This window comes from Carassius auratus, unplaced genomic scaffold (assembly GCF_003368295.1).
Source record: "Carassius auratus strain Wakin unplaced genomic scaffold, ASM336829v1 scaf_tig00031195, whole genome shotgun sequence".
NCBI classification, from domain to species: Eukaryota; Metazoa; Chordata; class Actinopteri; order Cypriniformes; family Cyprinidae; genus Carassius; species Carassius auratus.
In genome coordinates, this window is record NW_020525904.1 from 110 (window position 1) to 13383 (window position 13274).

A 13274-nucleotide genomic window follows, 5' to 3' on the forward strand; every position below is an offset into this window, starting at 1 on the left:
GTTAAAATGGTAATTTTCCAAACATTTAACAAAGTACTGCATTAATGTAAAAAAAAAAAAGTCATACACATACATGTAGAAACATTGCACTGACACACTTTTCTTTGTATTCATTAAAAATATATAAAATAATAAAAAATAATAATGTCAGGAACATTTCAGTGCAATATTTGGAATTCAAACAAAGCCTTGGCTACGTGTCTGAATATTAAATTCTATGTTTATTAAGAAAGATGTGTAGCATGACAGGTGAGGTGACAGTGAAGTGTTACCTGGTGACCCTGTGGTTCATGAGGCACTGCTGGAGTGTGTCAGCCAGCCGTTGATGCACAAGTGAGTAACGGATAAATGCTCTGCCTTTACCCAGAGACGTCTTCAGCTAAGAGAGAAAAAGATCAAAGCTTTTACTGCCACTCAAGTATCTGCACTGTTCCAAAACATATCGGACATTATTCAAATTTGAATGGCAACGGATCAAATAATTGTTGTTTTTTTGGACATTTTTCAAGGTAGTTGCAAGTTATTGCTAGGATTTTTTGGGTGGTTACTTACTATTTGAGGTGAATGACATTTTAAAATGTTAAAACTTTTTAATTGACAGAATTTTTTTCCTTTTAAACTGGTGGATGTTTGACTTTTTCTGTGTGGCATAATTAAATACCTTTGTTTATACATGCATACAGACTACAACCTGTAACCAGTCAAAGCTGAATAATTTACCTATTGTTAATCAAATTTAATTCCCAAAATTCAGCATCTATGAGACCGAAACTGACCACACCACGAAACATGGAAGTTGGTCACCACTGTAGAAGAGCTCAGTGTCAAGACAGTACAAAAAATCTGACCGTGAACAATATCAAACAGCTTTCAAGTGGAAGTGGCTCTTTAAAAAAAAACATGGCCTTTAGATCAGCGTATAATGCGGGCAGACAAGGAACAACCTAAACAATAGTATCACAAGAGAACTGGACAAATCTGACAGGAAGGTTTGTTTAAACAATAGGTCTGTTTTTACAGACAAGAGATGTCCAGTAATACAGCACATCATAATAAAAGAAAGGGTGGTTAAAATTGACCTTTTCCGCTTTTTCATGCATACACAAGCAAGAGAATAATACATTTAACAATAAATTATTACTATTATAAATTAATAATAAAATATTAGTCACATAACTAGTATTGTTAGTTAGTTATTAATAAGTGAATGTGAATGATACAGGTTTATGAATTTTTATTTCCTGTATTACATGTTTATGCATTTGCATTAGTTTGTTTTTATTGCTAACATTGTAAAAAAAATGAGAGTGAGATTGATATTAACCTCTGGAATTGATTTAACAAAGCGGATTCCATCGTTTGCTCCTCTGATTTTGGCCAGGCAGTCGCTGAAATAATCCCAGTAGTCTTTTCTGTATCCCAGAAAAGTTGTTTTCTCCTTCTGGTCGAACTGAGCAACACAACAATAACATAACACTTCAGATAGATGACTGAGAAACATCTTAAAAGCAGGCTCAAAGAAGTTTAAATGAAAAAGTAAAAAAAAAAAAAAGAACAGAAAAAAAAACCTTAAGGTATGAAAAGCTCTTCTACCAACCACTAGATTATGAAAATAAATTAATGTTTTAAGATTATATCAAGTTATATTTACTTGAGATGCAATTACATAAAATAATACTTTCAATTTGAAGTGGGTTCATGATTAAAACATCTGCCAACGAGCTCAAAACTACAGTGGCCCATAGAGCTCAATGCACTGCAAAATGAAAAAAAAAAAACACATGCAAACAGAAAAAACACCAAGCAAATAAGAAGACATGGTTATTATAGTTAAACCCTAGTAATCACAAATGACACTAACCATAGTTTAACTGTTGTATTTGTGTAGTAAGTACACAAATGGAAATCAACCCCCCAAAAATGGTACTTGTAAAAAATAGCAAAGACCAAAAACATAATTAATACACCTTTTCTATAATATAATTATGGTTAAGAATCACACACACTACATGCTGTGTGATTCTGTATTTGGTCGTTTTGTGTGTATTTGCAGTGCGTTTTTGTATTTGGTCGTGTTGTGAGAATTTGTAGCACATGTGTTGTCAAAATGATGAAGATGTTTTCTTAATTTGCTGGTGCTTTAGACGGTTTCATCGGGGCGCATGCGTCTGACCCTAAGTTAACTTCTGGTCTGTTTTTGTTTATCAATCTGGCCATGGTGCTGTCTACAAACACAGTTAAAAGTTAAGATGATGAGTAGTAGACTGAAGTTGGGCTCAAGACTCTTGTGCTGTGGGATGTGTTTACCATATGTGTATTTATTTGTGGTGCTCACAATATCAAAACTGACAGATTTTCCAAAAGGCTTCATTGAATAAACATGAGCACGTACTGCACGTTTAAAATCAAAACGAGGCGCGGGTGTTTTTATATCACTGTATTTCTGAAGGAAGACTATTTTTAATTAGTCTACAAAATTTTCGATGTAATTTTCATTTCATCTCACATGTTATATGTCTGATAAAACAGCGTTTGTGAGCTCAGCGCTGCTTTGTGTACAACAGTTACCCGGGAAACCTGTTTCTCCCGCTTTAAAGCACCTCCTGGCAGGTGGAGAATGAATTAGCATTTTCAGTAAGTCTGATTTACATATTTTTCAAGATTCAAACATATTTTGGATGTTATCAAAAATAATCTACTCTAGATGGACTACTTAGCTGTTGTTATTGATTCTATTTGGAAGTCTACCGGAGTTAAGTTAGGGCCACAAAAGCGAGCATGCACAGTATCGTATGTTTATGTCGTTGCCGTTGAAAACGTCTATTAGCATGTGCTTTCTTAAGTCGCAGTGTGTTGAGCTCTCTCGGCCACTGTACATAACAAATTCATTTAAAGGGAAAACATATTTAATAGCCCATTAGCCAATTATTTTTATTGCTTTGTTAATTTTTCTAAGACATCATCTTACATTTGCATTCCCAGGTGTACCTTTGATTAAAGCTGCAGTAGGTACTTTTGTAAAAATATATTTTTTACATATTTCTTAAACCTGTCATTATGTCCTGACAGTAGAATATGAGACAGATAATCTGTGAAAAAATCAAGCTCCTCTGGCTCCTCCCAGTGGTCCTATTGCCATTTGCAGAAAGTCATCCGCTCCCGGTAAAAAAACAACCAGAGCTACGGTCCGTAACTTTGTTTGTGTTTAAAATGTAGAAAAATTTATATAATAAGCGAGTACACGATGAATCCATTTTCCAAACCGTGTTTTTAGCTTGTCCTGAATCTCTAGGGTGCACCTATAATAAGTGTTTATATTCAGACTATTTTAGATTGCTTCGGGGTTACCGCGGCAGAGTAACCCAGTACCTTTGTGATTCTTCATAGACATAAACAGAGAGAAGTAGTTCCGGCTACGATGTTCTTCTACAAGACGCAAGCAGTTCTGTTTATTAACCGCTAGAGCGTCAAAAGTTCCCTACTGCAGCTTTAAATAACAGTAAAGTTAAAAATCCTTGTTTTAGCACAATGCTTGATTGGCAGGTGAGAATGTGATACTGTTTTGTTGGTCAGGCTGCATGAGAATTTACACAACAAATACAATGAAATCATACGCATTTTTTAACAACTTTGATCTATCAAATAAGAATTTTTTGGAGCCCGTTTACATCTTTTTTTCCGTGTCCATGTCTCTGACCTGAAGCAGGTACTCCAGTTTGTAGGAGAATTTGTGCAGGTTGGTGCTGTCATCTGTAATGGGCTCGCCGTTCTCCTTATACTCTTTTGTCAGTTCTGAAACAGCATCTGTTAGAAAAGACCATCAGAATAAAGCAAGTATGACAATCAAGATGACATCAAGATATGTAAAGGCACATTTTAAAACAGAGGAACACACTGCTATTAATAATGATCACAGACAACCAAAACCCAATTTTATAGTCATTTTTTCAAGGGTTTAAAAAGTGTCTTCTTTAGCCCATTTTTAGTTGTATGTCTTCCACGCGCCTTTCATCCTCCTCAGGAACTGATACGGCACACATAAGGGATGAACTCTGACAAGCAGGTCTCTCTGGTTTTGCATTTCTCTTTCCCCCATGTTGAAAGCCAGCACCCTGAGGACTGTAACTGCACGTGCTCCACCATGGACCACATGTCTCTTTTCACTCTCTAAACAATAGCTCTGCCTCTCTCATGAAAGCCAACGCACATCCGTACCACGCAGATCTCTGATAATCCGTTGGATCTGACCCTCCCCGACTGCAGCACCAGCGGCCATGGTCTGACTAGTTTCCTGCCAACAAGGTCAAGAGGTCATCCGTAGTCTGCTGAGTGAAAGAATCACAGTAACTAAAGATAACTCACATTTGATATGCACATTATATTTATTCATAGAGAAGCATGATATATCAGTAATATTAGTGATTTTGAGTGGTATCCCTTGTTGTCCTCCATCAAAATCCACCAACATATCTGCAATTCCAAATTTCTTCAAATCTGGTATTATAATGAAACAAACTCATCTACATCTTGGATGACCAGAGAAAATTTTGGATTAAGCAGTAAAGCATCACTACTAGTGCTTATACTTTTTTCCCCTTTCTATGTATGAATGCTTTATTTTCCAAGTAGTAGAGATCAATTACATTTCTGATTATTTTGGTATCGCTATAATCGGGATCATTGCTGAAATACATCAAACCAGTTGTCCTGAATGTTTCTGCTAAACTAGGCATCTTTTAAGCAGAAATACAAAATCTGGTAATGTAAAAGCTAAATATTTTTCACTATAAAAGGAACTACTAAAATTGTACCAGTCGCAAGCTAAAGATAATTTAAAACAAGGTGAGAAAACCTACTTCTCTAATCTATTTTAACAGTTGGTTTAAACTGGTTTGGTGAAGATTCTGTGAAACAAAAATACTAAGAACTAATAACAGAAATTTTGCTGACAGTTTTGTTTTTATATATACGTGGCCTTAATGTATAGATAAATAAAATATAGACATATTTTCCATTTAAGGCATTTTAACTTATCTGGTTCTTCTTAAATAGTCAAATGACATTCACTGCGTCTACTTTTTTTATGACTACCCAGAATTTAAAAAAATAAAATTACAAAATGATCACACATGCCATCTGAACCCTCAGAGTGGAACAGATATAAGATCTATAAGAGAAAAAAGAACATGCATTTTTACTGTACTGTACTGTTCGCTAGAAACAGCTGTTTTGAAATGTAAACAAACATCAGCGTCCCGCGTTCTTTCACACATTCCTTTGTCTTTCACTGTAACGAGTTCTTTGGAATGAGTTCTTTTGTTGCCATAGAAACCAGATTTAAAAAATATATATATAGAATAATAACGAACAGACGTTCAACTACATAAAAGTTATGTCATAAGGGTAAACAGCCAGTCACGCGCAGGATGACATGTCAGAATGTTTATTCCGGATAAACGCGGTTTTTAGACTGAAGTTGGCATGCATCTATTACAGCTGGACGTTTGTTAAATGTGTTATAAATGTACTGAAAGTGAAAAAAGAAACTGACGTACTTCGGCTTTTGTAAGGATCCGAAAAGGTCCACTTTTAGTTCACATCGCGAAACAACCTTGCTAGGCTACGTTTTGATTGACAGAAATTTCCTCCATAGACGGCAGGCTTCACAACCAATCTCATTTTTTATTGGACCGAGAAAAATAGCCCCGCCTTAGTTTGGTTACGATAACAAAACAGCCCGTTCTCAGTGAGATGGATTTGATGACGATTTTGTATGATCTTGGATTATTTGGTTCTTTGAAACTCATTATAGGCCCGTATTCAATCATGAAAAATCTTAGTGCTACGAGTTGCTCCAATTAAAAAAATTCTAAGAAAAGTCTGAGACATGTGGGTGTTTCCTCTTAAAATTAAAGAAAAATATCCTAGTGTAGAAAAAACTAATTCAGAAAGCATCTTAACCCTTAAAAGAGGTTTTAAAGTCCAGAATTGTTAAGAGTACTGACGAGGACATTCAAGACGTTTATGAGTCTCTTTAGCAGTGGAGAAAATGGACAAAACTTGAAGAGGGAGAATACATGTGTTGCGCAATGCATAGGGTTGCCACCTTCAGTGAGCTAAAATAAGAAACACCCATTCACGACGGTTCAGCAGCTGTTACCTGGATGAGAAACATTTTAAAATTTTTTTTTATTAATTTGCTTAATTTAGGACTACATCAAATCTAATTAAACCCGACTCTTAAACTGTTGACATTGGTTGATTTTCCCCCGTGGATTAAAAGTTTGAAATGTTGCATAAATTAATTTTGCATTACCTATGATAAAAGTGTGCTGTTAAGTTTTGTGAACGAGGGCCACTGGCAGGAAGCTTTTTAGCTGTGTTTATGATCAATATGCATAACAGTTACTGTAAAATATTTATCTTAGGTAGTACAAGGGGAGTCGTGGCCTAATGGTTAGAGGGTTGGACTTCCAATCGAAGGGTTGTGAGTTCTAGTCTCGGGCCGGATGGAATTGTGGGTGGGGGTAGTGCATGAACAGCTCTCTCTCCACCTTCAATACCATGACTTAGGTGCCCTTGAGCAAGGCATCGAACCCCCAACTGCTCCCCGGGCATAAATGGCTGCCCACTGCTCCGGGTGTGTGCTCACAGTGTGTGTGTGTGTGTGTGTGTGTTCACTGCTCTGTGCGTGTGCATTTCGGATGCGTTAAATGCAGAGCACAAACTGAGTATGGGTCACCATACTTGGCTGAATGTCACTTCACTTTCAATGGAAATTACATATTTTGAGTTTTAAAATGTGGGATATGGCCAGTGCGCTACTTTGGGCACTACTTTAAACACCAATCAACCAATCGACCCCTGCTCCTCACCTCTGTCCTCTTTTTGGAAAACTAAACTATGGTCACCCTATTTTAAACCGCGCAGTGCTGCGCTCACACGAGGGCTTTAACGGTGCACGTTCTGGAGACTCCATCATTGACCTTTTCTATTTTCTTATGAAATTAATTGCAAAATACTTATTTGTTGATTCAGCTTTTTGGCCTTTGTAAAGAACACTCCATTTTTATTTGTTTTAGATAATATGCTCACTTAACATAGTTCATCAAATCCGATTAGTCCGTTAGCATCTTGCTCAAAAATGATCGAAGGGTTTCAATATTTTTTTTAAACTTTACTCTTCTGTAGGTAGGGTGAATTGCCCTAATGTGGGACATTTTTAGCATTTCAGATTTCTGTGACATATTGCATTGTGTAACCAAAACATTAAATTGTCACCATTTATTTCCTATAAAATGTGTTAAGTATGACAGTGTTGTGTATTGAGTTATGGTTTAACCTGTGGAGGGCGATGTAGCTGACATGGGAATGAATGTTTGGTACAAACAAAAAAGAAGAATAAAAGTGAAAGTGAAGCTAGTGTCCGGCTCTCGTCTGTTCTGCTGTGACTATTACAAGGTAAAACGTAACAGACAGCAACTAAAACAGGAAAAAAAAAAAAAAAAAAAAATCACACCTGTATTTTCAAATTGAAGGCTTATAATAGATCCTACTTTTAAAAGGGTCATTTTATTTACTTCTTGGACAGCCAACCAATCAAAATCTTCAAAAAAAAAAAAACTGTATAGCTAGCAACGGGGTCAGCCCTGCTTCCTCACGGAAATAAGTCAATGACATTGAATTAATAAAGCATAAAAAAAAAAAAAAAAAGATAAAAGTTAAGAGCTTTTCTTCGCTCACAGTTGTTCTCAAGTGGTAGTGTCAGGAATACACAGGATTCAATTGCAGGTAACAAAAAGTTTTTCGCCCACACTGGGCATACAGGGAAACAAATGAGTGAGCACTAAGAGCACAGGGCCAAAAAGAAACCTCAGCGGGGATCGTTCCTAGCGTCTTCTGTGACACAACGTCAAAGTCACACCGATCTGAGCGTCCTTGGAACACAGCGTCGAAGGCCCACCAAACTCCCCAAATGAGACTATAGAGTTCAGAGATGGGCTGGAGTCAGGTCTTGGGGATCCCAACAGAAAAGAGATGCCAGGGCTGGAAGCAGAACCAGTCAAGTCTGACAGGATACGGTTCCAGACAAACATAAAACAACTTACGACAGTCTGACAAAATACAGAGCACGAGAGGAACTAAAATAGAGGAGAGCTAATGAGGAAAGAGTGGCTACAGGTGTGACAGAACACAGAGTATTAATGATAACGAGTGGGAGGGGGAAGAAACACATGAGCTGTCAAAACAAAACCCATGTGTTCAGAGACTGGGCACACAGACAACAAGACAAAAACACAGCAACTCAGACCTAGGTCATGACAGGTAGAGCATTTCATTAGCAAGTGCAAGATTGGGGGTTTGATTCCCCGGGAACACATGATAGGTAAATATTGTTAGCCTGAATGCACTCTAAGTCGCTTTGGATAAAAGTGTCTGCTAAATGCATAAATTAAATTTGTAATTTTACAAGTGCATCTAAAAAAAAAATTAGTATCATGGAAAAGTTCTTTATTTTTTGTAATTTACATTATCTCAAAATGTTGAATATTCTCTCAAAGATCAATCAAAAAATGATTTACAAAAAATGTTTAAGACCTCCAAAGCAGGTTTGAACTCAATACTTGGTTGGGGTTCCTTTTGCATGAATTACTGCTTCAGTGTGGCGTGGCATGGAGGCGATCAGCCTTTGGCACAGCTGATGCGTTACTGAAGTCCAGGTTGCTTTAATAGCAGCCTTCAACTCCTCTGTTTGTCAGATATTACTTATCTACCTCATCACAATACCCCATAGATGATCAGGTCAGGTGAGTTTGCTGGCCAATCAAGCACAGTAATATCATGGTAAAACACCCAAACCCCACCGAAAGGTTTTTTGTGTCAATGTTCATCATGCGTACATGTACGTAGGTTTGTTGAAAAAAAAAAAGAGGAAGAACAATCTCCTCTTCAAGTATATAAATAGTGAAAACAGAAAACACACACCTCTACCACATATCTGATCGTCAGTCTGTTCAACAAGGTCAGCTCAAAAAGCCTTATATATTTCATTTCAGACTAGTTTGATTCTGAAGAGAGTTTATTGTCTTGCAAACTGACAGAGGAAAGCAACAGGTAAGAACTAAATGTTTAATGAACTAATTTGGTATGTTTAAACTGAAATAAATGTAGATAAATTGATTAATTTAACTTTTTTTCTCTTTCTTGTTTTGTCTTAATGAAAAGGCAGATTTTATCGACGTTTGAGTTGATTCTCCACATCAAACGTCGATAGGTTATAAAGAAACAAACCAGATCTGCTCTGACTGAAATAGTTTGCTGTTTCTGAACAACATGACTAATGAGACTGCATCATATGAATATAGCCAAGTCTATGAAGATGAGATGTGTCACAAAGAGGTGGTGGTGAAAGTCGGATCCTTTGTTATTCCGATCTTTTTCACAGCAGTGGTTGTGTTGAGCTGCATCGGTAACATCCTCGTTCTGGTCATCCTTGCACTCTACGAGAGCCTCAGATGCCTGACCAACGTCTTCATCCTTAATGTAGCTCTGTCAGATCTGCTGTTCACTTTTGGACTACCGTTTTGGGCCTCGTACTACATCTGGGGCTGGACATTTGGAGACGCTGGCTGTAAAGCTGTGAAGTTTCTGTTCTACCTCGGCTTTTACAGCAGCGTGTTGTTCTTGACTCTAATGACTGTTCAGCGTTACATGGCAGTGGTTCATCCTCTGTCTGACTGGGAGAGATGCAGAGGCCTTTCAGTTTCTCCTTTTATCGTTTGGATCCTGAGTGGAATTATTGCACTGCTTAGTTCACTTCAAAGCGAAGTCTTGACAGAATATGGCAATCTGTACTGTGAATATGGCAGTGATAAGTGGAAATATGGCATTGTTTATTTTCAAAATGCTTTTTTCCTCTTTGCATTTGTAATCATGGGTTATTGCTATGGCAGAATGCTTCAGACAATCACCAAATCACGGACTAATAAGAGACACAAGACTGTTAGACTAATATTCTGCATTGCACTGGTGTTTTTTATTGGTTGGGCTCCATATAACATTGTCATGTTCCTAAAATCTTTGAATGTCCATCCATTCACAGACTGTGAAGTGAGCATTGGTCTAGATTATGCATATTATGCTTGCCGAATGTTAGCTTTTACACACTGTTGCTTGAACCCTGTGTTTTACGTTTTTGTTGGAGTAAAGTTCAGGAATCATCTAAAAATGATTCTGGTGAAGATCTTTAAAAAAAAAAACCTCAATTCCAGTCAAACCAGATTGGCAAAAAATCAGTCACAGGGTTCAATGTATTAACAGAAAACTCAAGTACTTTTACTGATTGCAATGAACTGCAATGAACTAATTTTAAAATACAGTGTGAATCATATAGAGATGCTGCTGCTGCTATTTTATCATTATTATTATTCATATGATGAAGCTGATTATTTGTTATATAAATTTTTTGCGCCATTTCAAAGCTTCTGCCAATATATACAACTGTTAGATCTGCGTGATTAAAATGTATAATAATGTATAACATTTTACAGGATAATTCCTTTCTCTATCAAGCAGCAAAAACATTCAGTTGTGAGAAAATTATGTTCTAAATTATAACCGGTGTTCTTACTTTTTGTGGTTGAAGTTCTCAATATTTTGTAAATACAAATATAACTGAAAGTAAGTAATGAAAGAACCCCACCAACAAATATGCCATTAGTAATGCAGGAAATTTTCCAATATGAATTTAAAATATATCTATTCTTCTATCTTTTACTGTATATTATGACTTTTTATGTTTATGTCACTGTTTGTACAATTTATTAAATGGATAATGCAGAGTAAAAGTAAAATACTGCATGAGCATAAAATATGACTCCAGTTTATGCAGCTACACTCTCTTAAAAATAAAGGTACTTTTTGGCATCTATGGTTCCATGAAGAACCTTTAACATCCATGGAACCTTTCCATTGCATAAAAGGTATTTTATAGTGAAAAAAAGTTTATTGAAATATTCTTCAAACTTGGAAATAATTCTTGTTCACTCTTCAATGGCATTTGCTCTTGCTCCAAAATCTTATAGAGGGCGCAAAAGGATAATACATGTTTGAAGGACTTCCACATTTACGCACCGTTTCCAAACAGTTAAAATGACAAATAAATGTATACTCCGAAAGGTCCACAAGACATGTGTGATTATATTACTGGATGCTTGAAACTGAACGGGAGAATGCACATTCTAAACAGCTTATTGTAGAGGTAAGTGAAATGCAGTTCTAATCGAATGCGCTGCTGCACGGTAACGCACACACAAAGAGTAACAGTAGCTCATACGTCATGTGCAGATCGATTGCGCACAGAATCATTCACTGTCAACGCTGTTCTGGGATTTCTCAATAAAATAGCTTAGAAACTAAAAAAGTTCAAGCATATGTTTGTTTATAACTTAATCCCACAGGGTCACTTAGAGAGACACTACCATGTAGAAATAATTCACACACGCAATCGGGTGTTTTTCACAGCTCCAGACTTATTTGTTCATTAATGATGACATTAGCGACTAGTCGACTTCAACTTGACTTTCATCACATAAAAGTGTGCGCATGCACACTGGCTCATCTATCCTGAGAAATAAGCTTTTTATAATGCTATTTGAGCAAAAGTAACAACATTTATGATGTAAGGTTTAATTGCTGATTTCGAATTTGAAATTTAATCATAAGCTTAGTGAACAGTTTTGGAGAATTTTATATTCCCCCATTCAAAAAGATAGGAGCTGCACTTGGATGCCTGAGAGGCGTTTCAAAGATGGCCGCCAAGTCACATGACTTGTCTTAAAGAGACAATGGCCGCATCCAAAGACGTAGGCAGCTGACTTGCTGCCTCGCTGCGGTATCAGGCAATTACTTTGCAGGCAGTGTTTCTGCATGAAGGCACCTCATGAACAGGACATTTGGACAGGCTTCTGAGGCAGAGTAATGGTTTAATGATCTACAGCAAAATATAGAGAGCTTTGGTGATAACTAAGTGGACATCATTGTAGAAATATTAATTTCTCGCTAGAAGTGACATAAAAAGTGGAAAATGTTGATCAAAATGGGTATTAACTGTTACATCACAAAAAACAACATCATAAATACTAAAGACTTTAAATTAAGCAATGCCATCTTTAAATCAATTACAAAGCGCCACAAGAAAAATGGAAAAAGACAACAGCATTCATCACCCTTGTATCACTGAGTCTGACATGGAGAAAAGAAATGTAAATCCACCTGCGCACTGTAGATAACCTGTAATATTATCCATATCTAAATGGTCTTTCATGTGGAAGGTATCACATTTGAGTTTAGGGACATGTCTTCCATTTAAGTAAAAGCAATTATGTTTATGGAGGCCAAAAGTAGCCCAGTCATTAGATAGCTTTAGAGTTTTTGTGACTGGGTATTTTGTGCAGAAGCCTAAGTAATAAATGAAAACACTATATTCATCATAAATTCAATATCTTTCACTTCCTTGCTCAGTGGAGAAAAGGAGAGACATCGAATTAACAGAGGTGTTCACACTTCCATATTTTGTTTAGAAAAATAAAAAGAGGCATGATTGGTATGATACCAGTTATAAGATCACATTTATAGACATTTTAAGAAGGATATGAAATACTGGTTAAAAATGTGTTTACAGATGTTTTGATCACATCTAGTCATATATTCAACATATACTGTATGTCCATTTAAAGATGTAGCCTACTTTTGCAAAGATGGATGTCTAGGAAGCTAAAATAAAATTTATTTTTCTCACACTGGTCTTGCACATACACATTAAATAGATTTCCTGTTATCTCTCAGCTCAAGAATCTCTTTTTAGAGCGTATTTATCAGAGTGCAATAAATAAACTTCTCAATTCATATCAAGGCAAAGCGACTGTAAAGCGAGAGTACATATGTAACTATTTTTGTATGATTTTGAAAGTTGTAAATTATTTCCTGCTTCTACGTGTAATTTCCCCCCATTATAGCAAATTAAGTTACAAATCAAGTGACAATGATTTTGATAAAATTATTAAATTCGTAAAATTCGTAGCTGTTTAGCCTACTGGAAAATGTGAGCACAAGTGACTCTCTTATAAAACTATAGAAGAGAATACTAAAATTCAAAAGCATTCAGTTGAATATCATGTTCTAAATTATAACCGGTGTTCTTCTTCCCTTTTGTGTTTGCTGAAGTTTTAAAGTTTTTGCATATAAAAAAATAACAAAGTATGTAATGAAAGAAG

At 36.2% G+C, this 13274-nt stretch overlaps 2 protein-coding genes across 5 annotated transcripts; one reads left to right on the plus strand and one right to left on the minus strand.

Moving 5' to 3' along the window:
• Positions 1-252: 252 nt before the first annotated feature.
• LOC113080404 (FYVE and coiled-coil domain-containing protein 1) lies at positions 253-5668 on the minus strand. 3 transcript variants are annotated; one of them, XM_026252580.1, is made up of 5 exons: positions 5556-5668; positions 4216-4322; positions 3698-3804; positions 1325-1450; positions 253-379 (listed from the first exon to the last, which is right to left on the minus strand). In XM_026252580.1, exons 2-5 carry the CDS (start codon positions 4274-4276, stop codon positions 269-271), a joined length of 405 nt encoding a protein of 134 aa, XP_026108365.1. In that variant the 5' UTR covers positions 4277-4322; positions 5556-5668; the 3' UTR covers positions 253-268. The 3 variants fall into 3 exon arrangements, with proteins under 3 accessions (XP_026108365.1, XP_026108364.1, XP_026108362.1); XM_026252579.1 differs by having other exon boundaries at positions 4216-4325; positions 5556-5656; XM_026252577.1 differs by lacking the exons at positions 4216-4322; positions 5556-5668 and adding an exon at positions 4006-4199.
• Positions 5669-9004: 3336 nt separating this feature from the next.
• LOC113080403 (chemokine XC receptor 1-like) lies at positions 9005-10941 on the plus strand. 2 transcript variants are annotated; one of them, XM_026252575.1, is made up of 2 exons: positions 9005-9114; positions 9226-10941. In XM_026252575.1, the coding sequence occupies exon 2, from the start codon at positions 9334-9336 to the stop codon at positions 10315-10317; it is 984 nt and encodes a 327-aa protein (XP_026108360.1). In that variant the 5' UTR covers positions 9005-9114; positions 9226-9333; the 3' UTR covers positions 10318-10941. The 2 variants fall into 2 exon arrangements, with proteins under 2 accessions (XP_026108360.1, XP_026108361.1); XM_026252576.1 differs by having other exon boundaries at positions 9230-10941.
• The last annotated feature ends 2333 nt before the right edge of the window (positions 10942-13274 follow it).